Source organism: Phyllostomus discolor, chromosome 9 (genome assembly GCF_004126475.2).
Source record: "Phyllostomus discolor isolate MPI-MPIP mPhyDis1 chromosome 9, mPhyDis1.pri.v3, whole genome shotgun sequence".
In the NCBI taxonomy this organism is placed as follows: domain Eukaryota; kingdom Metazoa; phylum Chordata; class Mammalia; order Chiroptera; family Phyllostomidae; genus Phyllostomus; species Phyllostomus discolor.
In genome coordinates, this window is record NC_040911.2 from 72,182,771 (window position 1) to 72,209,279 (window position 26,509).

At 37.4% G+C, this 26,509-nt stretch overlaps 1 protein-coding gene across 8 annotated transcripts in view; it reads left to right on the forward strand.

Moving 5' to 3' along the window:
- The window catches only part of TASP1 (taspase 1), a 307,997-nt gene that overhangs the window by 36,179 nt on the left and 245,309 nt on the right, over window positions 1-26,509 (forward strand). For 7 of the 8 annotated variants that reach the window (XR_004899340.1, XM_028523961.2, XM_036009562.1 and 4 more), the window contains one exon: window positions 17,249-17,369. The exons of the other annotated variant lie outside the window; for it this stretch is intronic. Coding sequence is in view for 6 of the 7 variants with exons in the window: in XM_028523961.2 (XP_028379762.1) it covers window positions 17,249-17,369 (121 nt within the window). In the remaining variant the exon portion in view is untranslated. The remainder of the gene's footprint in view (window positions 1-17,248; window positions 17,370-26,509) is intronic. 8 annotated transcript variants of the gene reach the window in all.

Here is a 26,509-nt window from a genome sequence, read left to right on the forward strand (position 1 = left end):
AAATTTTTTATCAAAGTCTGTATACATATATAAAAGTATACACATTTATTGTAAAGAGACAGGTTCTTGAATTTTTCATGGTGAACATACCTGTGTTTAACCAGCACTCAGGTTAGGAACAACAATGTCAACACTGTAGAAGATCTCTCATGCCTCCTTTCAGTCACTCTTAGGGTAAAATCTCTTTGACGGGACTCATGTAGTATGTAATCTTTCATGTCTGCCTTTTTTTGTTTGTTAATTGAGGGGGAATTCATAGAATACAAAATTAATTATTTTAAAGTAAATCAGTGACAGTTAAGCATTCATAATGTATGCCCCTACTGCCTCTTTTTCTTTTAATTTTTTAAAATTATATTTTATTGATTATGCTATTACAGTTGTCCTGATTTTTCTCCCTTTGCCCCCCTCCACCCAGCACCCCTGACTTCCTCAGGCAGTCCTCACACCATTGTTCATATTCATGGGTCATGTGTGTAAGGTCTTTGGCTACTCCATTTCCTGTATTGTACTTTATAGCCCCATGACTGTTCTGTAACTACCTATTTGTACTTCTTAATCCCCTCACCTCTTCACCCATTCCCCAACACCCCAGTCTCATCTGGCAACCATCAAAACACTGTCTGTATCCATGATTTTGTCTCTGTTCTTCTTGTTTGCTTAGTTTGTTTTTTTAGATTTGATTGTTTTTTTTTGTTGTTGGCATTTTTATGTTCAAGGATTGATTTTCTTTTTCTTAAATAAGTCCCTTTAATATTCATATAATAATAGTTTGGCAATGATGAACTCCTTTAGTTTTTTCTTGTCTGAGAAGCTCTTTATCTGCCCTCTGATTCTAAATGATAGCTTTGCTGGGTAGAGCAATCTTGGCTGTAGGTCTCTGGTTTTGATGACTTTGAATATTTTTTCCAGTCCCTTCTAGCCTGCAAAGTCTCTTTAGAGAAATCAGCTGACAGACTTATGGGAACTCCCTTGTAGGTAATTAACTCTTCTTATCTTGCTGCTTTTAAGATTCTCTCTTTATCTTGAACCTTTGGCATTTTAATTATGATGTGTCTTGGAATGGACTTCTTTGCATCCATCTTGTTTGGGACTCTCTGTGCTTCCTGGACTTTCATGTCTCTTTCCTTTACCAAATTAGAGAAGGTTTTTTCATTATTTTTCCAGTAGATTTGCAGTTTCTTCCTCTTTCTCTTCCTCTGCTCACACCCTTATGATGTAAGTGTTGGACCTCTTGAAGTTGTCCCTGAGGCTGTTATACACTATCCTCATTGTTTTGGATTCTTTTTTTCTTTTGGTTAGTCTGATTGGTTGTTTTTTGCTTCCTTATGTATCTAATAATTTATTTGATTCTTGGCTTCATCCACTCTACTGTTGTTTCCCTTTAAATTGTCCTTTATTTCAATGACTGTATCCTTTATTTCTTTTTTAATTGTATTTTATTGATTATGCTATTACAGTTGTCCTGAGTTTTCCTCCTTTGCCCACTGCCATCCAGCATCCCCCACCCCCTCAGGCAATGCCCCTGCCATAGTTCATACCCATGGGTCATGTGCATAAGTTTTTTGTCTACTAAATTTCCTGAATTGTACTATAGCCCCATGTCTATTCTGTAACTGCCTATTTGTATTTCTTAATCCTCTACTACTTCCTCCATTATCCTACAACACCTTCCTATCTGGCAACCATCTAGTAACTGCTCTTCTCTTACTGCTTTTAAGAGTCTCTCTTTATCTTTAACCTTTGTGTCTTGGAGTGGGCCTCCTTGCGTCCATCTTATTTGGGACTTTCTGTGATTGCTGGACTTGCATGTCTACTTTCTGCACCAAATTAGGGAATTTTTCTTTCACTTTTTTTTCAGGTAGATTTACAATTTCTTGCTCTTTCTCTTCTCTCTCTGGAATGCTTATGATGTGAGTGTTGTGAAACTGGGAAAGACACCGGAGTTTGGGCTGCCTGTCACTACCAAACCCAATAAGCAGAGACAGGGATTGAATCTTTATGGGTGCTTTATTCAGATAGCTGGCAGTCTGAGAAGATGGGGGGTTCATACCCTGACAGACCATCTTCTCTTTTCTTTCCCTGCCAAGGTTTTTATATCAGGGAATAAACAAGGTGTGGTGAGGGGTTTTGAAATTCAGGGAGGAATTAATTGGATTGAAAAAAACAACTCCAGCATTCTTGCCTAGGGTGGTGGTCTTAAGCTGTGTCCCAGGTGGTGGTCTTTAGCTGTGTCCTGGGCAGTGGTCATCTCACCCTGTAGTACAATGGCTCACATATCATCCTGAGTTGCTTGCAGTCCTCCTGAGGAACAAAGGTGGGACTGCTTATGGTCTCTTGGAGTCAGGATGGGTCATACCTTTAGTTCCTGGAACAAAAGCTTTTGCATGAATTGATTACTACACTTATTAGCTGTTACTTAAACTGAAATTTTCCAACCCTTAAGTCCCCTATCAGTTGGACCTTTTGAGTTGCACAGAGGCTGCTTATAGTATCATTGTTTTTTTTTTTTAATTCTTTTAAATTTGTTCTGCGCTGTTGTTTTTTGCTTCCTTATGTTCCAAATCATTGATTTGATTCTTGGCTTCGTACACTGTACTGTTGTTTTACTGTAAATTGGTCTTTGTTTCAATAGCAAATCCTTCATTTCTGACTGGATCTTTTTTAGGTTGCTGAGGTCCTCTCCGAGTTCCTTGAACATCCTTATAACCAGTGTTTTGAACTCTGCATCTGATAGATTGCTTATCTCTATTTCGTTTAGCACTTTTTTTCTTGAGTTTTCATCTGTTCTTTCATTTGGACCATGTTTCTTTGTTTCCTCATTTTGGCAGCCTCCCTGTGCTTGTTACTATGTGTTAGGTAGAGCTGCTTTGACTCCGTGTCTTGGTAGTATGGCCTAATGTAGTAGGTGTCCTTTAGTGTCCAGTGTCACAGCCTCCCCTGTCACCCAAGCTGGGTATTTGAGGTGTGCCTTCCATGTGGGCTGAGTACATTCTCCTCTTATAGTTGAGCCTTGATTATTATTGGCGATCAATGGGAGGAATTTACCCAGGCTAGTCATGGGAAGGATTGGTTCTGACCACTCACCACCAACTTTCGCCCTCTGTGGTGGATCACCTGTGCATGCAGGGAGGAGGATTTCGTGCTCCATTGTGGTCTGTAGCTGCCTACTGGTGAGCTGGCCCTGGGGTTTCCCAGGTGGTTCAGGCCAAGTCAGCCCCCATTCGTGTTTTGCCCAAGGCACTCTGCCTAGCTGTAAAGCAATCTGAGATGGCTGCTACTTGTGTTGGGCTTTGAGATTTCCAGGTGAAGCCAAATTGTGAATCTAGGCTGGCTCCTGCTAGTGAGGGGCCTGGGGCTCACTGAGGCCAGCTGTTGCTTGTTTGAGAGGATTAAGGAAGTTGTGAAACTGGAGCCAAGACTATCCATTCACAGGGAAAAGCATCTTGGGTGGGCCTGTACGTTTGGTGGGGCGGAGTCTCTGGGGACCTCCAAGCAGGTCAAACAGTATTAACCAGGTTGATGGAGTTTCAGTTTGGGCACCAGCCTCCCAGCTCCGTTGCGGGGAGGACCCAGAAAAGAGACTGTGGCCTCTGCTTGCCTTGCTGCTGGACACCTCAGCTCCCTCCTGTATACCACTGGTGCCTCTGAAACCACCCCTGGTCCCGTGCCGGAGCCCAGATAGGATGAGTCTGTGTATGGGTTCTTTAAGAAGAACTGCTTGGGGCTCCAGCAATTTTTCCACTGACTTAATACCCACTGGTTTTTGTAGCCAGAAGTTGTGGGACTTCCTGGCACTGAAACGCTGGGTTGGGGGACCTCATGTGGGTTTGGGAGTCCTCACTCCCAAGATATCCCTCCCAAGTTTATCTACCACATGTTGGTGAGGGACCAGCACATACCATGTCTGCACTTCTATGAGTCTGCATAGGTGTGGTTTCTTTAATTCCATAGTTGTCAAACTTTCATTCAACTTGAATTCTTACAGTTTGAGTGGTGATTGTTGTATATTATAGTTGTACTTTTGATGTGGTTATGTGAAGAGGCAAGCCATGTCTGCCTACGCTGCCATCTTCCTGCCTACCGCCGTGTTTTCTGTCTTGTTCTAATACATTTTATCTCTCCAAAGGCAATGCTGTGACCATTAGATAGTAGCTCTTCATTCCATCCTTTTTCATCCCTTGGTGACCACCAATCTGCTTTCTTTTTGTGGATTTGCAAATTCTGGAGATTCCATGTAAATGAAATCATGCAATATATATGTGACCTTTTGTGTCTGACTTATTTCAGTTAGCATGATGTTTTCAAGGTTCGTCCACATTATAGGATGTATCAGTACTTATTTTTTGTGTGTGTGTGTGGAATATTATTCAACATTAATCATGTATATACTACAATTTTCTTTTTTTAAGATTTTTATTTATTTATTTTTAGAGAGAAGAGAAGGGAAGAAAAACATCAATTCGTGGTTGCTTCTTGTGTACCCCCTACTGGGGACCTGGCCCTCAGCCAGGGCATGGGCCCTGACTGGTTATTGAACAGGTGACAGCTTGGTTCTCAGTCTGGCACTTAGTCCACTGAGCCACAATAGTCAGGGCTCTTTTTCTTTTTCTTTTTTTTTTAAATCCTTACCCAAAGATATGTTTATTGACTTTAGAGAAAGAGGGAGAGGGGGAGAGAGAGAAACATCAGTTACTGCCTCGGGCATCTTTGTGACTGGGGTTGGTACCTGCAACCTACATATGTGCTCTAACTGGGGATAGAATCCACAGCCTTTTTTAGGTATACACAATGATCCTTCCAACTGAGACACCTGGCCAGAGCTATTCCATATTTTTTACAATCCGTCCATGTATTGATGGATATTTGAGCTGTTCCCAGTCTTGCTATTGTGACTAGGGTTTCTGTGAATATTCAGTATAAGTATTTGTTTGAGTACAGATTGCTGGAGTGCTAATTCTGTGTTTAACTTTTTGTGAAACAACCAAACTTTCCACAGAAGGTCAACCATTTTACATTACCAACAGCAGTATACAAAGGTTGCCGTTTCTCCACATTTTTGTGCTTATGGTTTTCACTTTTCTAATGACTAATGATGTTGAACATCTTTTCATGTGCTTGTTGACCATTAGTATATCTTCAGAGAAGTGTTGAAGTCTATTCCAGTCCTTTACCTGTTTTTAAAATGGGGTTGTTTTTGGTTGTTCTTATTGAAAGTTATAGGAATTTTTCATGTATTCTGGATACTATATTACTATTGCATTTCTACATATAGTTTTTTTTAAACATTTTTAAATTTATTTGGGTGGGGGAGAGAGAGAGAGAGAAAGAGAGAAAGGCAGTATCAGTTTGTTGTTTCACTTATTTATGCATTCATTGGTTGATTCTTGTAAGTGCCCTGACTGGGGATAAAATGCACAACCTTGGCAAATTGGGATGATGTGCTAACCAACTGAGCTACCTGGCCAGGTCTCTTTGTATTTCTGAAATTATGTCAGAGTAAACGCTTAAAAAGAAAAGTAAATTGTAACTCCCCCTGCGGTCTTCGTGTCTTCCCCTTATAGCCCTTTAGCCTTGCCCAGTACTCCTTCTATCCTGTTTCATATATATTCATCATATTTACTACTGTGCCACCTATTTGCCATATTTACTAATGGGCCATATTTACTAATATGCCACCTATTTAATTTCTTGTTGTTTATCTCTCTTAGCTAGACTTGAGCCTCCATGTGGGCAAGAATATTTGTTTTGTTCACTGCTCTGTCCCCATGGTTTTAGATCAAGAATTAACAAGCTATGGTCTAAAAGCTAAATCTGGACTGCTTCCTGTTTTTGAATGGCCAGTGAACAAGGAATGGTTTTTGTTTTTTAAATGGTTGGAACCCAAAGTGTCTATTTTGAAAACATCAGAGTGTTCAAAGCAAGCCCTGAAATAGAAAAATAAATAAATAAATAAATAGTTGGAAAAAAGTCAAAAGAAGAATATTTCATGACACCAGAAAATTTTATGAAATTCAAATCTCATTGTTTATAGATGAAGTTTTATTGGAATAAAACCATGATCATTCATTTGTGTATTTTCCCTGGCTGCTTTTACACTACAACAGCAGGGATCAGTAGTTGTAGAATTTTCTGTGTGGCCTGCAAAGTCTGAACTGTATGATATGTCTGGCTCTTGACAGAAAATACTTGCCTGGCATGTAAATGCCCAATAAATATTTTTTTAATGAATGAATTTTAACCTATGCCACCAGAGAAAAATCTAAATTGGAAATCTTTTAACAATTCAGTTCTTGAAAATTTGAGCTTAATTGGCAACTAAACAAAACATTTCCAAATGATTTTTTGGCAGCACTATTCATTGGCCTCCATTAATCCTGTAAATAATGAAAATTGATGATGAAATACCACAGATTTTGTAATTCTTAGGATAGTGTCAGGTAAGATAGATATAGCGTACATGTCTTACCAGTGGAGTTTGAAAAACAAAACAAAACTGTAACAACATTGAGTATACATCCTGTCTTTATTCTCTACTTTTAAAAAATTTAAAAAATAGTTTCAAAACTGTTGGGGGTTTTTCCCCTTTTTCGTAAGCTTTATATTATTAAAGCTACTTGCTTATTAATGAAGATAGCAATTAAATTATATTTTGACATTATAGCCTACTTAATTTTAAATAATAAACTGTATTACAAAGTTTTATTTGTGATAATATATTTCAATTACATAATGATTTTGTTGAATTTTCACTTGAATAACAGGGTATGAATACTAACATATTAGTAGTTTCCTATTAATGTCTAACTTTTCCTTAAAGGAAGATTGAAAATTGGATAAACATAAGTCATTTTTATAAAAATAACTATAGTGTGCCAGTCTAGTGTTTGTGCATTTGAAAACTAAATTGTTTGCATCTGTAAGAACTGTTAATAGAGGTCTCATAATAGATCTGTACCCCAAAGGTACAGTGTACCTCATACTCATAGCCTTGCAAACAGTTCTTTTATTTTATGCTTTTCAGCAAAGGACATTAAATGGGTAATACAGGTTGTGGTTTATAGTGAAAGAGTAATGTTTTGCAGATCTTTGCCTTGGCTTGGTGCTTCCAAATTTTATTAATAAGAAAGGGTTTTTATGTCATGGTAGGGGTAATAGCTGCTGACTGACTGCCCCTTCTTTGCTGGGTTAAGCAGCAAAGATATCTTACTTTTTATAAGCTTTTTCTCTTTTGAAAGGTATGAATAAGCCTAACCATGTTTTCCTTTTAATAAAAACTGAAAATACTGTTGTCTGAATTTATTTTATTTCTTATTTTGATTGTGAAAAGATTGAATTCTTAGCACTCTATTACAGTTTCCTGGCATTTCTCTATAGGAGTGACCTGTAAGAATCAATAGGTATCAGTTTGCTTAAGGAGTTATTGTTCACAATGGTTAATTATTCTATTTATATCTAATTATAATTAACTCTTATTTATTCATTCTGCAAATATTTATTGAGTACCTGCTGTGTACCAAACATTACTTTAGACTTGGGGATATAGCACTTAATATCATGGGGTTTTCATTCTATGGGGAGAATTAGACAAACAAAATTACATACAATGTCAGGTAGTAAAAAGTGCCATAAGGAAGGATAATATAGAGAAAAGAAATTGGTGGGTGAAATGCCAAGTCAGTAAGGGGAAGGCCTTCTGATAAGATGTCATTTGAGCGGAGACATGAACAAAATAGGGAAAAAGCCATGGGGAGATGTTCCTTCACATTCTTGACAATGCACAGTATTGTTTTTTAAATTTCAGCCATTTTAGTGGATATGTAGTAGTATCTTGTAGTTGTAATTTGCATATCCTTAATGACTAATGATATTATGCACCTTTTCGTGTGTTATTTGCAATCTGTACATAGAATTGCCCATAGAATTACCAGAGTTTCTGGTTAGAGGGAAAAGTATCCCATTGTCTCTTCTTATCCCACTTCATTCTTTATAATACTTACCCTCATTGAACAGCAGCTATTTATATATACATGTGTGTTTCTATACACACACAGTGTGTATTTATTGACTATTCTGCTAGAATCTTGCACTAAATGCAGCATTTCAAAGGAATGAGTAAATGTGAAGGCTCTGAGTGGGTGTGTGCTTGGTGTACTGAGGGAATTGCGAGGAGGAGGAAATAAGTTGGGAGAGGGAGGGACTAGACTATGTAGGGCCTTGTAAATATTGGAAATTAGCACTTTGGAATTTATTCTGATAGGAAAGTTTGGTAGGTTTTTGAATGGGAGTAATAGGGTCTGACAGAGGTTTTAAAGGATTGTTGGCTTCTGATTGGACATAATGAATACTAGTTGTATGAAATGATTTACGTCAGAAGATAACTACAAATGAGCATTTAAAAAGCTTAAACATATTATTTGTAAGAGTGAGTTAGTATATAAGGTGATCAGTTTATATCAAGTGATAGGTATACTTTGTCAGTTTTATTGAAGTACAATTTATATACACCAAAACTCATCTATTTTAAGTGTATAGTGTGATGAGTTTTGACAAATGTATACAATTATGTAACCAATAATACAATCATGATGTATAAAATATTTTAATCACCCCCCCAAATTCCCTCATATACCTATCTATAGTTGATTCCCTTCTCTTACTGGCCCCTGACAACCACTCTACTTTTTATCATAATTTAGCCTTTTCTTGATTTTGGTACAAATGGAATCATGCAATATGTGGTGTTTTGTGACTGGCTTCTTTCACATAGCATAATGATTTTGAAATTCATCCATATTGTTGGGTATACTAGGAGTGTGTTCCTTTAGTTCTGAATAGTAGTTCATTGTATTGTTATATCACAATTTGTTTATTTACCAGTTAATGGGCATTTGGATTGTTTCCAATTTTTGGCTATTCTGGTTAAAGCTGATATGAACATTTGAATACAGGTCTTCATGAGGACATATGCTTTAGTTTTTCTTGGATAAGTACTTAGGAGTAAAATAAGTGCATGCTTAACTTTAAAGAAAAAACTATTTGACATTTTCATTCTCATCATAGGTTTAGGTTGAAGTTCCTTCACATTCTTGACAATGCACAGTATTGTTTTTTAAATTTCAGCCATTTTAGTGGATATGTAGTAGTATCTTGTAGTTGTAATTTGCATATCCTAATGATATTATGCACCTTTTCGTATGTTATTTGCAATCTGTACATAGAATTGCCCATTGAAAACTTTAGATTGTTTGTCTTAATGAATTTATGAATTTTTTAAAAATATATATTCCGTATACAAGTTCTTTATGTTTTGTTAAATTTTTCTCCTAGGCTGAGGCTTGATTTGTTTTTTAAGTAAACTCTTTATTTTAGAACAGTTTTAGATTTACAGAAAAATTGAGAAGATAGCACAGAGAATTTCCACATACTCAACACCTGATTATTTACCCATAATTAACATTTTAAATTAGTATGTACATTTTCACAATTCATGAATGTATGTTGATACAGTATTATTAAATAAAGTCATTTAATAATGAATCACACCAACCAGGGCTGTTCCAAAGTGTTTTTCATCTTAGATTATTATATTTTTCATTTCTAGAAGTTCAATTTATTTTTTTAATCCTTCCTATTCTTTCTTCCTTATCCTTATGACTATGTAGAGTATGTTTATATGAAAACTATTTTAACATTGTTAGCTAACATTAGAATTGTTTGCAGATTCTATCATCTCATATTTCTGGGTTTGTTTTCATTGTTCGATTATTCTGGTTATGGGCCATATTTTTCTGATTTCTGCATGTCTAGTCATCTTTGGTTTTATACTAAATGTTATGAATCTTAACAGTTTTTGGAGTTAGATACTATAGTAGTATTTCTTCAAATATTGTAGGACTTTGTTCTGGGACAATGTTGTTAGTTTAAATCAGTACAGTCCTCTTGAGGTTTGCTTTAAAACCTTGTGAGTGTGGGTCCACAGTAGCACCTTTCTAGGGATAATTTGGCCCAACTCTTGTGACATTACTTGCTAAGACTTTTCCTGATATCTTCATTCTGGTTGATGGGACCACCACCTAGTTTCACCTCTGTATGAGCTCTAGCAATTGTTCAATTTATTAAAGTTTTGTAGAAGTTCTTTTTGGCCTTGATATTTACTTGATAAGTATAATACATATTTAAAAGACTAAGGGTCTCAGGAGCTCTCACCATGCAGCTTTCTCTTGTTTGTACCTTGTACTGCATATAGCCTTCCTGGCCTTGTCTCTTCAACTCTAGAAGAACATTGGCTCTTTTCTGAGTTCCGCTTTCCCGTGTTATGGCCTGGAAAGCATCTCTAGGACTTAAGTTGAGGTGCCTGGTTAGTGTCTCTTCTCTCAGGATAAGAGTCCTGTGCTAGTTATTTAATAACGTCTATTTGTCTCATCTACTTGTATTTTGTCTGATATTTTAGTTAGGAGAGCAAATATGATCCCTATTATGCTTTTATTGTGAGAAGCAGTTTAGTAGACACACTTTTGAAGTTAGAAGTATATTTTGAAGTAGGAGAAATATTTTTGAAAAAATTGTTCCTAAGATATCCTTCCATTTTCTTACATATTTTTTTAAAAAATGTCAAATTTAAACCATCACACAAGAACTATTTTCAGAATAACTTTGTTTAGTTTGTGGTTTCTAATTGAATATTACATGGAATTTAATTTTGTAGAGCTGATTAGCTGATATATCCTATTTCAAAGATTGTTAAGGTATACATAGTGTGAGCTTGTCTGTATTTTGGGATTTTTAAATATGAATGCTTTACATTTCTCTCATATTTCAACTCCTTTATCACATACTTTGAAGATATATGTGATAAGGCAAGGGAAGTTATAGAGATATAGTTAAAAAACCTTTGTAATATGGTGGTAATATACTTTGCTTATAGTCTCTTTGTTATGTGCTGTAAAGACTTTTGATCTGGATTTTTATACTTTTCAAAATATGAAATAATTCAGGCAAGAATTCATCTTCTTCTGTTTTAAACTATAATCTTTATTTTATTTTATTTATTTATTTCTAGAGGGGAGGGAGGGAGAAAGGGAGAGAAACATTCACTGTGTGAGAGAAATATTGTCTGGTTGTGCCTCACACGTCCCCTGACTGCAACCCAGGCATGTACTATTGTTACAGGGTGCAGCCAAGAGGGGTGCCCCAAATAGGCATTTTAAAATGGGGTCCAGAACTTAAGGTGTCCAGGAAATTTTGGGATGTCTCCATCCCCCCCCACCCCAGGGTGTGGGTTGGGGGAAGGGACAAATGGAGCAGGGCCATTGAGAGCTGTTTTGCATAGCAACAGCCTTGCAGCTAACCTCTGGCTTGGTCATTTAACATATCTATAGCCTTTGGCTGGTTGCTTAGATATGTTAAATAGCTGTGATCAGCTCTAAGCCAGGGGAATGGAAGTAACTTCCCCACCCAGATGTAACTGGGGGGTGGGGCAGGTCCCCTGAGTTACAGCGCCTGTGTGGGAGCTCAGAGAGGATTGGCCCCAGGACATGGGGCCACGCCTGCCCAGACTCATGATGGCAGCCCAGTAAAGCTGGAAGGATATAAGTTCTGGCATGTGAAGCCGAGTGTGGGAGGAGTCGGAAATGAGGCTGCAGAGGAAGATTGGCTGCGGGGATTTAAAACCCAGACTTGGCGGCCATAGAGAGAGGAGGAGAACCACACGGACTTGACGGAGTGCAGACTCCTGCAGCCCTGAGAGAGGGAGAACCACGCGTCTTTAGCAGAGTGGAGACTCCCGCATCCCAGAGAGAGGGAACCACGCGGCCTGGCAGAGTGGGGACCCCCACAGCTTTAGAAGGGGGAACCACCACCTGGTTTTAGCAGAGATCCTGGCGACTCAGCTGAGGGTGCTGGGAACCCAGGGAGCTCTCCCAGTCGAGATGGAGTTCTAACTGGGAAGAACCAGAGGACTGCCTCAGCCATGGACTTCTATTTCCTTTCCTGAGATACGGTACTCTGGACTGGGCAAAGGGGGAAGGAAGGAAGGACTGTGTGTTTGTGGGTGTTTTTAGGGACTTTAGGATTTTGGATAGACATTAGGTCACTACTTTAAGTTAGTATAGCATTAAATAAACATTTCCTTTCCTTTTCACGAATCTCTGGCATTGAGAGACGTCTTTCCTCTGGCGGCGGACATAATGGACCCGGGGCCTTCTTTCAGTAATAGTATATCATCCCAGGCCCCCCTTGTTGTGTTCTGTAACACTCTGACTGGGAGTGGAACTGGAGATCTTTCTCCATGTGGGATGACGCCCAACCAACTGAGCCACACCAGTCAGAGCCATGATCTTTTCTTTAGTTGTGTTCTCTTTCCTAGGGTTTAGAACTCATTGAGTTAGAAATAATTACTTGAAAGTCCTTATTCAAAATTACTATGCCTAATTATGCACACTCTTCCCTCTATCATATAAAATGCCCTTTTTGCCCTGGCTGGTGTGGCTCAGTGGATTGAGTGCTGCCTTTGAACCAAAGGGTTGCCAGTTCGATTCCCAGTCAGGGCACATGCTTGTGTTGCAGGTCCAGTCTGCAGTAGGGGATGTGTGAGAGGCAACCACACACTGATGTTTCTCTTCCTCCCTTTCTCTCTCCCTTCTCTTCTCTCTAAAAATAAAATAAATAAAATCTTTAAAAAAAACCCATCTTAAAAAAATGCCTTTTCTTACTAATGGTTTTATTGGTCTCTGAAGTTTGAAAGTTTTGATCTTTTCCTCTTGTCTTCTATTCTTACTACTGTCATTCCATACCATGTGTCCTCCCATTCTTTATCATACAATATATGAATGTCAGTTTATGTTTTCTTGACCAATGTACTCATTTTGTCTTTCTCTTAAACAGAAAGCTTTACTGGCTTCTCATTGTTTTTCCAATTAACTACAGATTCTGATGGAGATTGCATAGGGCAATCTCCATATTTGTCTCCAACCAACCATTTTTGCTGAATGTATCTTCTGTGGCTCTTACACTTTCCATTGCTTATGTGTTGCTCATGTCATTTCCATCAAATGGAGTTTTCTTGCCTCCTGGCTAGTCTTTGCTTTTTAACATCCTTCAGAAAGCCTGCTATGTTAACTTCTCTATCTTATAGTGAATGATTGCCTTTTGAGTGCTCAAAATGTTGATCATTTGTATCATTCATTTTCTATTTAATGATGCAGTCTGTGGTCTTATTTTTAAAATTCTGTGGACAATTACATTGTCTAACTGCATTAAGACAAAAGCCCTGCTTCAACTCCCTCACCCCTTTGCTCAAGGTATAGGTGCATATTAGGAAGGTTTTAATGTTGTCAGTTTTTCTTGCACTTGGCAGAAATTCACAAAACTGGGGACATTTGTAGATGATTTGGGGCATTTGGTGATACTTAGGTTGATCCAAATTGCCTGGGTTTCCTAAGTAATATTGGTCTTACCTTAGAACAGTTAATTTTCTGGGTTGATTTAGCTATCTGGAATGTGAGGTGGAGTTGTTTATATTTTACGGCCATTGGTTGTTTTGGAGTAGGCCCTTCATTTATTCAATGACACTTTAAGACATGCAATTTGATCTCTTTTCCCTCCCCTTCTCTTTTTTAAAAAATGAAGTTTTTCCCTGGCTGGTGTGGCTCAGCGAGTTTAGCGCTGGCCTGGGAACCAAAAGGTTGCCAGTTCAATTCCCATTCAGGGCACATGTCTGGGTTGTGGTCAGGTCCTCAGTTGGGGAAGTATAAGAAGCAACCTATTGATGTTTCTCTCATATACCAGTGTTTCTTTCCCTCTCTTCCTCCCATCCCATCTCCCTAAATAAATAAATAAAATCTTGAGAAATAAAAAGTTTTTAGGACTTTGTCCCCATGACATTTATTTTTATTGTAAGGTTTTATATTATTAGCTTTTTCACATATTCTCTTGTTGGAAGTCATGTATGATACATTCTTCATGTAACAAGACTAGTGGTATATATTTTTTAAAACTTTACTCACTGTATTAGAAAAACATGGTAGTATGTGTGTGTTTTGCCTTTAAAAAAAATTCAGATACATCTGCTTCCAGGCCTTTATGTTCTGTGTGTACCTTATTTACAAGTTATTTTTCCTTTATATCTTTTTTTAATTTTATTTTTTTCTATTGCCATTTAGTCCTCTTATATCCCCTTTCCTCTTTATATATTTTTTAAAAGATATAATTCATGTCATAAAATTCCCCCTTTTATGGTATACAGTTTACTGGTTTTTGGTATATTTATGAAGTTCTGCAGTCATCACCACCATCTAATTTTAGTTTCTTTCATCAACCAGAAAAGAAATGCAGTAACCATTAGCTATCACTCCACTTTGCCTCTTTTTCCAGATTCTGGCAGTCACTCTGTCTACTTTATGGATGTGTGTGTTCTCTACATTTTATGTAAGCAGGATCATCTAAAATGTGGACTTTTGTGACTGGCTTTTAAAAAAATTTACCATAATTTTTTGAAGGTTCATCCATATTGTGCTACATATCAATATTTTATTAGTTTTTATTGTAATTAATACTACATTATATAAATATACCATATTTTATTTATTCATTCATCAGTTGATGAACATTTGAGTTATTCACAGTAATGCTGAAATATGAGTATTGAATATTCACGTACAGGTTTTGTGTAGACAAGTTATAATCTCTTGGATATATACCTAGAAGTAGAATTGATGGGTTAAATGATAACTCTATTTAACTTTAAAAAAATGTTTTTTAAAAAGATTTTATTCATTTATTTTCAGAGAGAGGGGAAGAGAGGGAGAAAGAAAGGGAGAGAAACATCAATATGAGAGAAAAAAGTCGTGCCTCCAACCAGGGACCTGGCCTGCAACCCAGGCATGTGCCCTGACTGGGAATCAACTAGTGACATTTCACTTCACAGGCCAGCCGTGGCCAGCGCTCAATCTACTGAGCCACACCTGCCAGAGCTTTGTTTAACTTTTTGAGGAATTTACATGTTTTCCAAAATGGCTATACCTTTCTACATTCCCACCAGCAATGTATGAGGGTTCTAATTTCTTCATATCCTTGCCAACACATCTCTCCTTCTGATTCTTTTTGATATTGTAAGTAGAATTGTGGATGTGGATGTGAGTATTTTATTGTAGTTCAATTTGTGCTTTGCTGATGACTGATATTGACAAGCATCTTTTTAGGTGCTTATTGGCTATATACATAGCTTATTTGAGGAGATATGTTTATTTATATCTTTTGCCCTTTTAAAAATTCTGTTATTTTATTTTAGAGTTGCAGAATTTTTAAATATCTCTTGGATACAAATCTCTTATGAGATAAATGATTTGGAGTTTTTCCCATTCTGTGAGTTTTTTCCTACCCTTTTTAATGATGTATTTTGTAACATAAGGTTTTAATTTTGGTACAGTCCAATTTACTAAAAATTTTTCCTGGTTGCTTGTGCTTTTGGTGCCATATTTAAGAAAGCATTGTATAATACAAGGTCATGAACATTTGCCCCCTCCCTTTTAAAATATTTTATTTATTTGTTTTTAGAGAGAGGGAAAGGGAAGGAGAAAGAGAGGGGGAAAAGATCAACATGTGCTTGCCTGTCATGTACCCCCTCCTGAGGATCTGACTCTCAACCCAGGCATGTGCCCTGACTGGGAATCAAACCAGCCACCCTTTGGTTCTTAGGCCAGCACTCAGTCCACTGAGCTACACCAGCTACGGCTGCCCCTTGGTTTTCTTTGAAGGATTTTATAGCTTTAGCTATTACATTTAGGTCTTTAATCCCTCAAAGTTAATTTTTTATATATGGTATGAGATAATCTAAATTCATTCTCTTGTTTATGGATATCTAGTTGTCCTAGCAACATTTACAGAAAAGACTGTCCTTCCTTTATTGAATTGTTTTGACATCCTTGTTGAATTGAACATAATTTGGAAGGCTTATATATCTGGACTCTTAATTCTGTTTCATTGATCTATCTGTTTATCCTTAGTGATATGTCTAGATCACACTGTCTTGATTACTGTAGTTATGTAGTAAGTTATAAAACCTAGATAGGTGTGAGCCCTACAGTTTTGTTTTTCTTCTCAAGATCATGTTGTATATTCTGAATCCCTTACATTTCTGTATGAGTTTTAGGAGTAGTTTGTCATTTTCTGCCAACAAAACAAAACAAAAAACAAAACACCACTGCTAGGATTTGACAAGTGATTCTTTTGATTCAGAGCAATTTGGGGGATATTGCATCTTGAAGATGGTAAGCCTTCTGACCTATGTACATGACTGTCCTTACATTTGTTTAGGTCTTAAAATTTTTTTAACTTGTGTAATTTTTAGCATATACATCTTACACTTTTTTGTTAAATACTTTTCATAAGTATTCTTTTTGCTGTTATTATAAGTAGAATTGTTTTCTTAATGTCATTTTTAGATTGTTTTGCTAGCATGTAGGTAAAAAGTTGAGTTTTGTATGTTGATCTTGTATCTTGCATCCCTGTTGAACTGTTTATCGTTCTAGTTGTTTTTAGTGTTTTTTTTTGTATACAATATCATGTCCTCTTCAAATAGAGATAACTTTACTTGTTTCTTTATAATGTAGGTGCCCTTTATTTGTTTTTCCTTGTTCTCCTGTCCAGATTTCCAGTATAATGGTGAATACGAGTGGTGAGAGTGAACATTGTTGTACTGTAATGTTCCTGAGCTCAGGGGAAAGCATTCAGTCTTTCACTATTCTACTGTCAGTGCTGAATTGTTTGTAGGTGTCTGTTATCATATTCAGATCCCTTTTCTTTCTATTTTGAACTTTATTTTTTCCTCACGAAAGTGTGTTGTATTTTATCAAATTCTTGTTTTTTTCTCTCTGTTGACATGATCATGGTGTTTTGTTTTTTGGTCCTTTATTAACGTGGTGAATTACATTGAATTTCAATTATTAAGCCAAACTTGCTTTCCTGGGATCCCTGCTTTTCATGGTATATACTTCTTTTATGTTTTGTTGCATTTGGTTTGCTGGTATTTCCTTGAAGATTTTTTGCATCAATATTTATAAGATATATTGATTTGTAGGTTTTCTTCACTTATGATGTCTTTGTTTTGTTTGGCAATCATAGTAGTAATACTGTCATAATGAGTTTGGAAGTGTTCTATCCTTTTTAAGTTTATGGAACAAGTTATGAAGGATTAACATTAAATATTTTTAAGACTAAAGGTATTTTAATTTTTGTTTTTATCTTTTAGGATTCTCCTTTTACAAATGCAGGAATGGGATCTAATCTAAATCTCTTGGGTGAAATTGAGTGTGATGCCAGCATAATGGATGGAAAATCCTTAAATTTTGGAGCTGTTGGAGCACTGAGTGGTATGTGGACATTATAACACACAGTCTCTATTCTTTAAAAAATTATGAATATTACCATTCCATGCTACCTAAACACTTAGTCCAGTTTTTTTCCATTATTTTTGCTTGGAATAGTGCTGAAAACAAACATTTTCTTTCTTCAAGATTTTATTTATTTATTTATTTATTTTGTAGAGTATATTTTATTGATTATGCTATTATAGTCTGCCTGGTTTTTACCCCTTTATCCTCCCTCTGCCCTGCACCCCTAACCCTCCAGCATCCCACCCCTTAGTTCATGTCCATGGATTGTACATATAAGTTCTTTGAATTCTCTGTTTCCTCTACCATTTTGAACTCTCCCCATCTATTTTGTGCCTACCAATTATGCTTCTTATTCCCTGTACCTTTTACCCCCTATTCTTCCCCTCCCCCTCCCCACTGAAAACCCTCAATGTGATGTCCATTTCTCTGATTCTGTTCCTGTTCTAGTTGTTTGCTTAGTTTTTGTTTTCATTGTTTTTCCTTTTTTTTAGATTCATTTGTTGATGGTAGTCAGTTTGTTGTCATTTTACTGTTCATAGTTTTTGCTCTTCTTTAATTTCTTAGATAAGTCCCTTTAACATTTCATATAATAATGGCTTGGTGATGATGAACTCCTTTAACTTGACCTTATCTGGGAAGCATTTTATCTGCCCTCCCATTCCAAATGATAGCTTTGCTGGATAGAGTCATCTTGGATGTAGGTCCTTGCCTTTCATGACTTGGAATACTTCTTTCCAGCCCCTTCTTGTCTGTGAGGTTTCTTTTGAGAAATCAGCTGATCGTCTTATGGGCACTCCTTTGTAGGTAACTGTCTCCTTTTCTCTTGTTGCTTTTAAGATTCTTTCTCTGTCTTTAATCTTGGGTAACTTAATGATGATGTACCTTGGTGTGTTCCTCTTTGGGTCCCGCTTCTTTGGGACTCTCTGGGCTTCCTGGACTTCCTGGAAGTCTGTTTCTCTCACCAGATTGGTGAAGTTCTCCTTCATTATTTTTTCAAATAAGTTTTCAATTTCTTGCTCTTCATCTTCTCCTTCTGGCACCCCTATGATTAGGATGTTGGAACATTTAAAGTTATCCAGGAGGTTCCTCAGCCTCTTCTCATTTTTTTGAATTCTTGTTTCTTCATCTGCTATGGTTGGATGTTTATTTCTTCTTTCGTTCCAAATCATTGATTTGAGTCCTGGTTTCCTTCCTGTCACTGTTGGTTCCCTGAATAATTTTGCTTTATTTCACTTTGGGTATCCTTCATTTGTTCTTTCATCTTGCACTCAAGCTCAATCAGTTCTGTGAGCATTTTGATTACCACGGCTTTGAAGTCTGCATCAGATATGTTGGTGATCTCCTCTTTCTCTCTTAGTTCTTTTTCTGGAGTTTTGCTCTGTTCTTTCATTTTAGGGTATCTGTTAAGTTGTTCGGGGGTGGGGAATTAGGTATTCACCAGGGCAGGGTAACCCTCTTTGCTGCATTGCAACACTGTCTGTGGGGGAGGGGCCAGAGAGTGAACAGTGCAGCTTGCTTGCTGGTCTCTAGCCCCACTTTCCAACGAACCCTCATGTGAGACTGGGAGTTTCTCCCACTACAGCAACTGACACTGTAGTCCACAGTCAGCTCTGAGTCTCAGTTTCCCATTCAGCCTGCCTGATCCACTGCCTTGCTGTGGGTTCTCTCTGTCCTCCCATCTTACCAGTCTGTTTGGTCTGGTTGACTGTTTGTTTAATTCCTTGGTTGTTGGAGTTCCATGCAGTTTGATTTTCTGGCACTTCTGGTTGTTTATTGATTTTAGATTGGTTGTTATCTTCCTTTTGGTTGTGCAAGGAAGCGAAAGGTTTCTACCTATGCCTCCATCTTGGCTAGAACTCATTTGTTTACTTATTTGTAGAGGGAGGAGAAGGGAGGGAAACATCCATTTGTCTCTCCCACACCCCACTGCTGGGGACCTGGCCTGCCTGACTCGGAGTCAAACCTGCAAACTTTTGGTTCACAGGGTGGTGCTCAATCCACTGAACCACACCAGCCAAGGCCATTTTTTTTTTTTTTTACTGAATTTAAAACATGAAATTTTAGCTACAGCATGTCTTTGTTAGAGTTTGATCATTTTCTGTCTTTGTAAGGGATTGTAGACATTTAAAATGTGTTAGTGATTTCCATTCAAGATGGTGGCATAGGCAGACATGGCTTGCCACTTTGCACAATTACATCAAAATTACAACTAAAATATACAACAACCATCACTCAGAACCACCAGAATTCAAGTTGAATAGAAGTGTGACAACTATAGAATTAAAGAAATATATCCATCCAGACTGCTAGGAGAGGATGCAGACACAGAACAGGCTGGTCTCTCACCCCTGTGTGGTGGGTAAAAATTCAGGAAGGATATCTCAGGAGTGAGAAGTCCCAGCCCCATACCAGGCCCCCACAGCCCAGGATTCCAGTGGCAGGAGGATAAGTTCCCACAACTTCTGGCTGCAAAAACCAGCAGGAATTGAGTCAGTGAAAGAAACTGCTGGAGCCTCATACAGTTCCTCTTAAAGAACCCACACATGGACATACCTGTGGGGGAGCTCTATCTGCAGGGTCCACCTGGCTGCCCTGGCCGATGTGAATAAGTCTACCAAGACATGATTTGCTTGGGGAGGAAAGGTGGCGGATCTTTCAAAGGACAAGGGCCAGGAGCCTGTTCCTCAAAGTGCTTTTATTGGGTTTGATTTGCATAGGAATACAGGTAAATCTCATCAGTCATTGTCAGGCAGTAAGGATCAAAAAATAGATAACGTTCAAAGAACTGTGAGGGCTTATTCTGAGTCATGGTCAGATAGCTAAAGGGCCATAAAACTTTGGAGAAACAAACTCATTCTATGCTTGGACCCTTAACATTTAAATTGAGGGCATTCTTAGCAAAGCAGGTTTCACAGGATAAAATGCATTCTTTTTTAGGCCTGATGGCACCTTGGGTAACTGCTCATTCCTGCCCAAGGTTCCACTGCCCTCCAGGCTTAAATTAGACAAGGGAAGTAAAACAGCCAAGAGATTAGGAGACTTCTTGCAGACAGAATGAGGACTCAGGCTATATCAAAGCTGAAGGGTGAGGGTTCATCACCCCCCTTTTTTTTTTTATAGTCCCCCAGGTCCTTCCCTGAGAGTCCCTTCTCGACTAAGCCCTTCTTAAGTTGTCACTCCCTTGAGGAATCTTACCCATCATTGGCTAACCAGTCATCTGGCCAGGGCCAAGCAGGATGAAGTAAAAGGTGGCAGAGGCAGTGCCCCTACCAGGAAGATAAGCTTTGTCTCCTTAGTGGCTTATGGTCCCAAGGTACTTTATCAGCCTTAGGTATGGGGTGTTACAGCTTCTGAAACCAGGCAGGGCTGTTCCCAACACATACCTTCTCAGAATGACTCCTTCTGAGCTCTAGCACCAGGGTAGCAGCTTGAAATGCATTAGTGGCATACAGGGAGAAACTGAAGTGTCTGGCATCAAGGCAAGCCGAGGCCATTGTCCGTTTCCTAAACCCCCCACCAATAGAGTGGGCAAGCTGGTGCCATATCTGAGACTCTGTCAACTTGGCTAATACTGTTAGACCTGCTTTTGGAGATCCCCAGAGATTCTGCCCCACCCAACTTACAGACCCACCCAAGCTGCTTTTCCATGTGAATGGATGGTCTTGGCTAACGCTTCACTATTTTTTAAATCCTCTCAAACAAGCAACAGCTGGCTTCAATGAGCCCCAGGTTCAGCACTGGCAGCTGCCAGCCTAATTCAAACCTTGGCTTCACCTGGGAATCTTTAAGCCCATCACAAGTAGAAGCCATCTCAGACTGCTTTATAGCCCAGGCAGGGTGGTTCAAAGTAAAACACAAGTGGGGGCTGACTTGGCCTGCACCAGCCGGGAAACCCCAGGGCCAGCTCACCATTAGACAGCTACAGACCACATTGGACCACCAGCACCCTGTCCCTATATAGCTGATATTCCACAGAGGGAGGATGTTGGTGGTCAGTGGTCAAAACCAGTCCTTGCCTCTGACTGGCCTGGGTAAATCCCTCCCATTGATCTGCTAGCAGCAACCAAGGCTCCACTATAAGAGGAGGGTATATTCAGCCCACAGGAAGGGCATACCTTGATAGGAGAGGCTGTGCCACTGGTCACTAAAAGACCCCTACTACATTAGGCTACACTACCAAGATACAGAGTTAAAGCAGCTCTACCTAATATATAGAAACAAATATAGGGAGGTTGCCAAAACTAGGAGACAAAGAAATATGGCCCATTTGGAAGAAGAGATCGGAAATTCAGAAAAGGAACTAAACAAAATGGAGATAAGCAAACTAGTGATGCAGAGTTCAAAACACTGGTTATAAGGATGCTCAAGAAACTTAATGAAGACCTCAACAGCATAAAGATGTTCCAGTCAGAAACAAAGGATATATCAGGTGAAACAAAGAACAATTTACAGGGAAACAACAATAGAGAGAATGAGGCTGAGAATCAAATCAATGATTTGGAACATAAGAAACAAAAAACAACCATGCAGAACAACAACAAGAAGAAAACAGAATCCAAAAAAATGAGGATAGTGTAAGCAGCCTACTGGACAACTTCAAACATTCCAACATTCACATCACAAGGGTGCCAAAAGAAGAGAAAGAGCAAGAAATTGGAAATCTATCCGAAAAAATAATGAAAGAAAACTTACCTAATATGGTAAAGGAAAGAGACATGCAAGTCCAGGAAACACAGATGGTCCCAAACAAGATGGAAGCAAAGAGGCCCACCCTAAGACACATCATAATTAAAATGCTGAAAGTTAAAGACAAAGAGAAAATCTTAAAAGCAGCAAGAGAAAAGCTGACAATTACCTACAGGGTAATTCCCATAAGACTGTCACTTAATGATATTCAGTACCCATTAATAATAAAAACCACTAGCAAACTAAGAAGAAAACCTCACTATGATAAAGAGCATTATGAAAATCCTACAACTAAGTAGCATACAGAATGGTGAAATATATAAAGCTCTCCCTCTAAAATCAGGAACAAAGCAAAGATTTATACTAATCACTTCTATTCAACTTTGCCCTGGATGTCATAGCCAGTATAATAATCTAAGAAAGAAATTTAAAAATTTAAACATTGTAAAGAAAAAAGCAAAACTGCGATGATTCATGGGCAATATAATTGTGTATATAGAAATTTGGGAAAGTTTCTTTCTCAAAGAAATGTTGCAGGTTAGAAAGGACTGGCAAGAAATATTCAAAGTCATGAAAAGCAGGCACCTACCGCCAAGATTGCTCTACCCAGCAAAGCTGCCATTTAGAATCAAAGGGCAGATTAAGAGCTTCCAGGCACGATAAAGCTGAAAGAGTTCATCATCACCAAACCATTATTATATGAAATGTTGAAGGGACTTGTTTAAGAAAAAGAAGATCAAAACTATGAACATTAAAATGGCAATAAATACTAACTCTCAATAACTGAATTTAAAAAACCAACTGAGGAACAGAGACAAAATCATGGATACAGAGTGTTTTGATGTTTGCCATATGGGAAGGGGGTGTTGGGGAATGAAGAAATGAAGAGATGTGGGGATTAAAAAGTACAAATACGAAGTTACAGAACAGCCTTGGGTCTATAAAGTACAGTATAGGAAATGGAGTAGCCAAATAACTTATAGGCATGACCTGTGGACATGAACAATGGTGTGGAGATTGCCTGAGGGAGTCAGGGTTGCTTGGTGGAGGGCGGCAAAGGGGGAAAATTCAAGACAACTGTAATGGCATAATCAAGAAAATATAATTTAAATAAATAAATAAAATGTGTTAGCATATTTTATAATTATTTGGAATAATTTATAATTATATGAAATCTATTTTTATTGTTAAAAATTCAAATGACATATGCATACCTTGGGATTATTGTGGCTCTGTTCCAGACCACGTCAATATAGTGAATATCCCAATGAAGTGAGTCACTTGAAATTTTTTTTTGTTTCTCAGTGCATATCAAAGTTAAAATAAATTCCCTTGGAATTTCTGTATACACAATTATATTGCCTGTGAATCATAGCAGTTTTGCTTTTTTCTTTACAATGTTTAAATTTTTAAATTTCTTTCTTGGATTATTATACTGGCTATGACATCCAGGGCAAAGCTGAATATAAGTGATAATAGTATACATCTTTGCTTTGTTCCTGATTTTAGAGAGAGAGCTTTATATATTTCACCATTCTGTATGCTGCTTAGTTGTAGGATTTTCATAATGCTCTTTATCATAGTGAACTTTTCTTCTAATCTTAGTTTGCTAATGGTTTTTATTATCAATGGGTATTGAATATTATTAAGTACTTTATTGCATCTACTGAGATGAATTTTTCTCTTTTGTTAAATATGGTGAAATTTATGTTCCTTTCTTGGCTAAAATTTTCTTGGTTATAAGTTTTTATTTTTCTATATGTTGCTTGTGTTTAAGATTTTTGATCTCTATGTTTGCATTAAAAGGTGGGCTTTAATTTTTCTTTCTTATAAAATTTTTTCAGGTTTTGGAATCATGGCATGACTGGCCTGTTAAAATGAACTGAGGATTTTTTTTTTCTCTTGATATTTGGAAGAGTTTGTGTATGATTGGAATGACTTCCTTTTAACTGGAGGAATTTATTACTTTTTCTGAATTAATGGAGTTTTTGTGGGAAGTTTTAAAACATCGGATTCAATTTCTTTTATAGTTATAAGGCTGTATTTTCTTTCTGTTTGTCCTTTTCAAGGAATTTGTCCTTCTCAGATGAGTATTCAAATGTATTTGGCTGAAGACTTTTTAGTTAGCTTTCAGTGATTTCTAGTTTTATTTCACTGTGGTTAGAGATCATGTGCTGTAAGATTCCAAGCCCTTAAAGCTTTTTGAGACTTGCTTTATGGCCCTGATTTTGGTGTGTTTTGATAAATGTTCCATATCAACTTCAAAGGAGAATGTATTTAGCATTTTTTGGGTGTGTGTGCTACATGCTAGTTACGTCTATTTGATTATTCATTTGTTGTGATATACTGTATCTTTTATGATTTGTGTCATAGGTAGGAAAGAGTATTTCAATTAGTTTTATTTTCATTTATTATGAAATTTTATTGGTGTTCTATGATGTTTCATATATTTCAAGGCCATTAACATTTTTTTGTGAACTGTTTATACCTCTTGTGTGGCTTGCCTTTTAAAACTCTATTTATAATGTGCTCTATCATATTGGAATTTAAGATTTTTATTTGTCAGACTTACTACTTTCTCTTTTGTGGCTTTTATAATTTGCATTCCTTAAGGTTTCTCTCTTTTATACTTATAAATATGGTCACCTATATTTTCTTTTAATACATGTATAGTATATTTTTATTTAATTCTTGAAGTTATTGTTTATTTTTCTGAAATGATCAAAAAATTGTTCCTATATAATGTTTTGAGGAACAACAATAATAATTATCATTTACTGGAAAACTATTACAAACTATGCATTTTTCTCTGGTAGTTCATATATATTAAGTTATTTAGTTCTCCCAATAACATTATGAAGTCAGTGTTTTTGTTTCCTATTTTATAGGTGAAGAAACTGAGACACAGGAGAGATTTAGTCGTTTGTCCCAGAGTATTCAATCAGTCTGGGTTCAACTAGGAGACAGAAAGCACACAGTAATTTAAACAGGATTAGGTTAATATAAAGAATTATTAAACAGTGATAGGAGAGTGGTTATAAAAAGATGGAAAGAAAACTCAAAGTGTATCCTATGGCTGAAGGAGAATACCCAAGAGAGAGAAACTTGGAAGGGGTTTCGGACCTTGTTGTAGAAGGTATGGTCGCAGCCCACTGTCTGGCAGAGAAGTTGCTGGGGTACCCAGGCCATCCATAGTCACTGTGAGATCAGAAACAATCTTGCAGGGGGTGGTGTGGGGTGGGGGTTAAGTGAGCTTAGCCTGTTAGGTGGGCACACAGATGTTAGGAAGCCATGGGAAGCAAACCTGTGTAGTACAGTATAATGATTGGGCTTTTGGCTCATTAGACAGTCAACTAGACAGGGCATTTCACCATGATGACTCTAAGGCTGAGGAGAAGACGTGGGAATCAGTGACTTGAGTTAGGTCGAGTCCTCTTTTTCCCTGGGGCTGTCAGGTGTGCTGCTGTGGCCTGAATTGGGAAATGGGGAAAACACGTGGTAGCTAGCGCTGCAGAAAACTGCACCCTGCTGTCACTTAGCACTGGAGACTCCTATGTGAGCCAAATAGTGGTGCAAAACTGGTGCTCTCCAGGAGCCTGGATAGCAAGCCATCCTTTTCTCCTCAATGTATCTCCAGTGCCCTCTACTGACAAAGTATATCAGTGTGCCAGCTGGCAAAGGAAACATTTAAAGGGCCCATATCCATTTTCACAGATCAAGCAACAAAGGGTGAATTTATAGTTGAGAACCACTTAATTGATAGCTGGTACAGTAATAAAACAGTCTGATTCCCAGCACTTGGTGTTCTTCCTACCTCTCATATATACCTTATTCTTGTCCTACTTATTTAGAATACTATCTATATCATGTATTAAATATACAAATTCACATATGTCTATGTCTGAACTCTATTCAGCTGATATATTTGTATGTTTTATACTCAAACCATACTCTTTTCTTTAGAATAGATTTCAGTAAAAATGGTATCTCATGGGTGAATACCTCTTAATTTTTTCCAAAGTTTTCTCTTCTTGATAAATTTGAGTTAACTTCTCATATATCATAGAAATCTTTTTGAAGTTTTTCAAAAAGAATAGGTTTGAATTTATTAATTTGGCAATTATTAATATCTATAATAATGAATCATTTATACAGAAAGTGGTGAGCAATGGGACAAAAGGTGGGACAACTATAACTGAACAACAATAAATTTTAAAATAAATATATTTTAAGAGCTCAGAGATCTGAGCTTTCTCTTCCATTGGTATTTCACATTTTTGTGTGACAGTTTTTGGCAGTTAGCTAAATATATGTGGTCAGTTTTATTTTATGTCAATCTGTTAGTCTTCATTTTAGTTTTTACAGCCTCTTTATATCCCACTGCTGATTTTGTTTGTTTGTTTTGCATTAGTAGTGTCCTAAGAGGCATC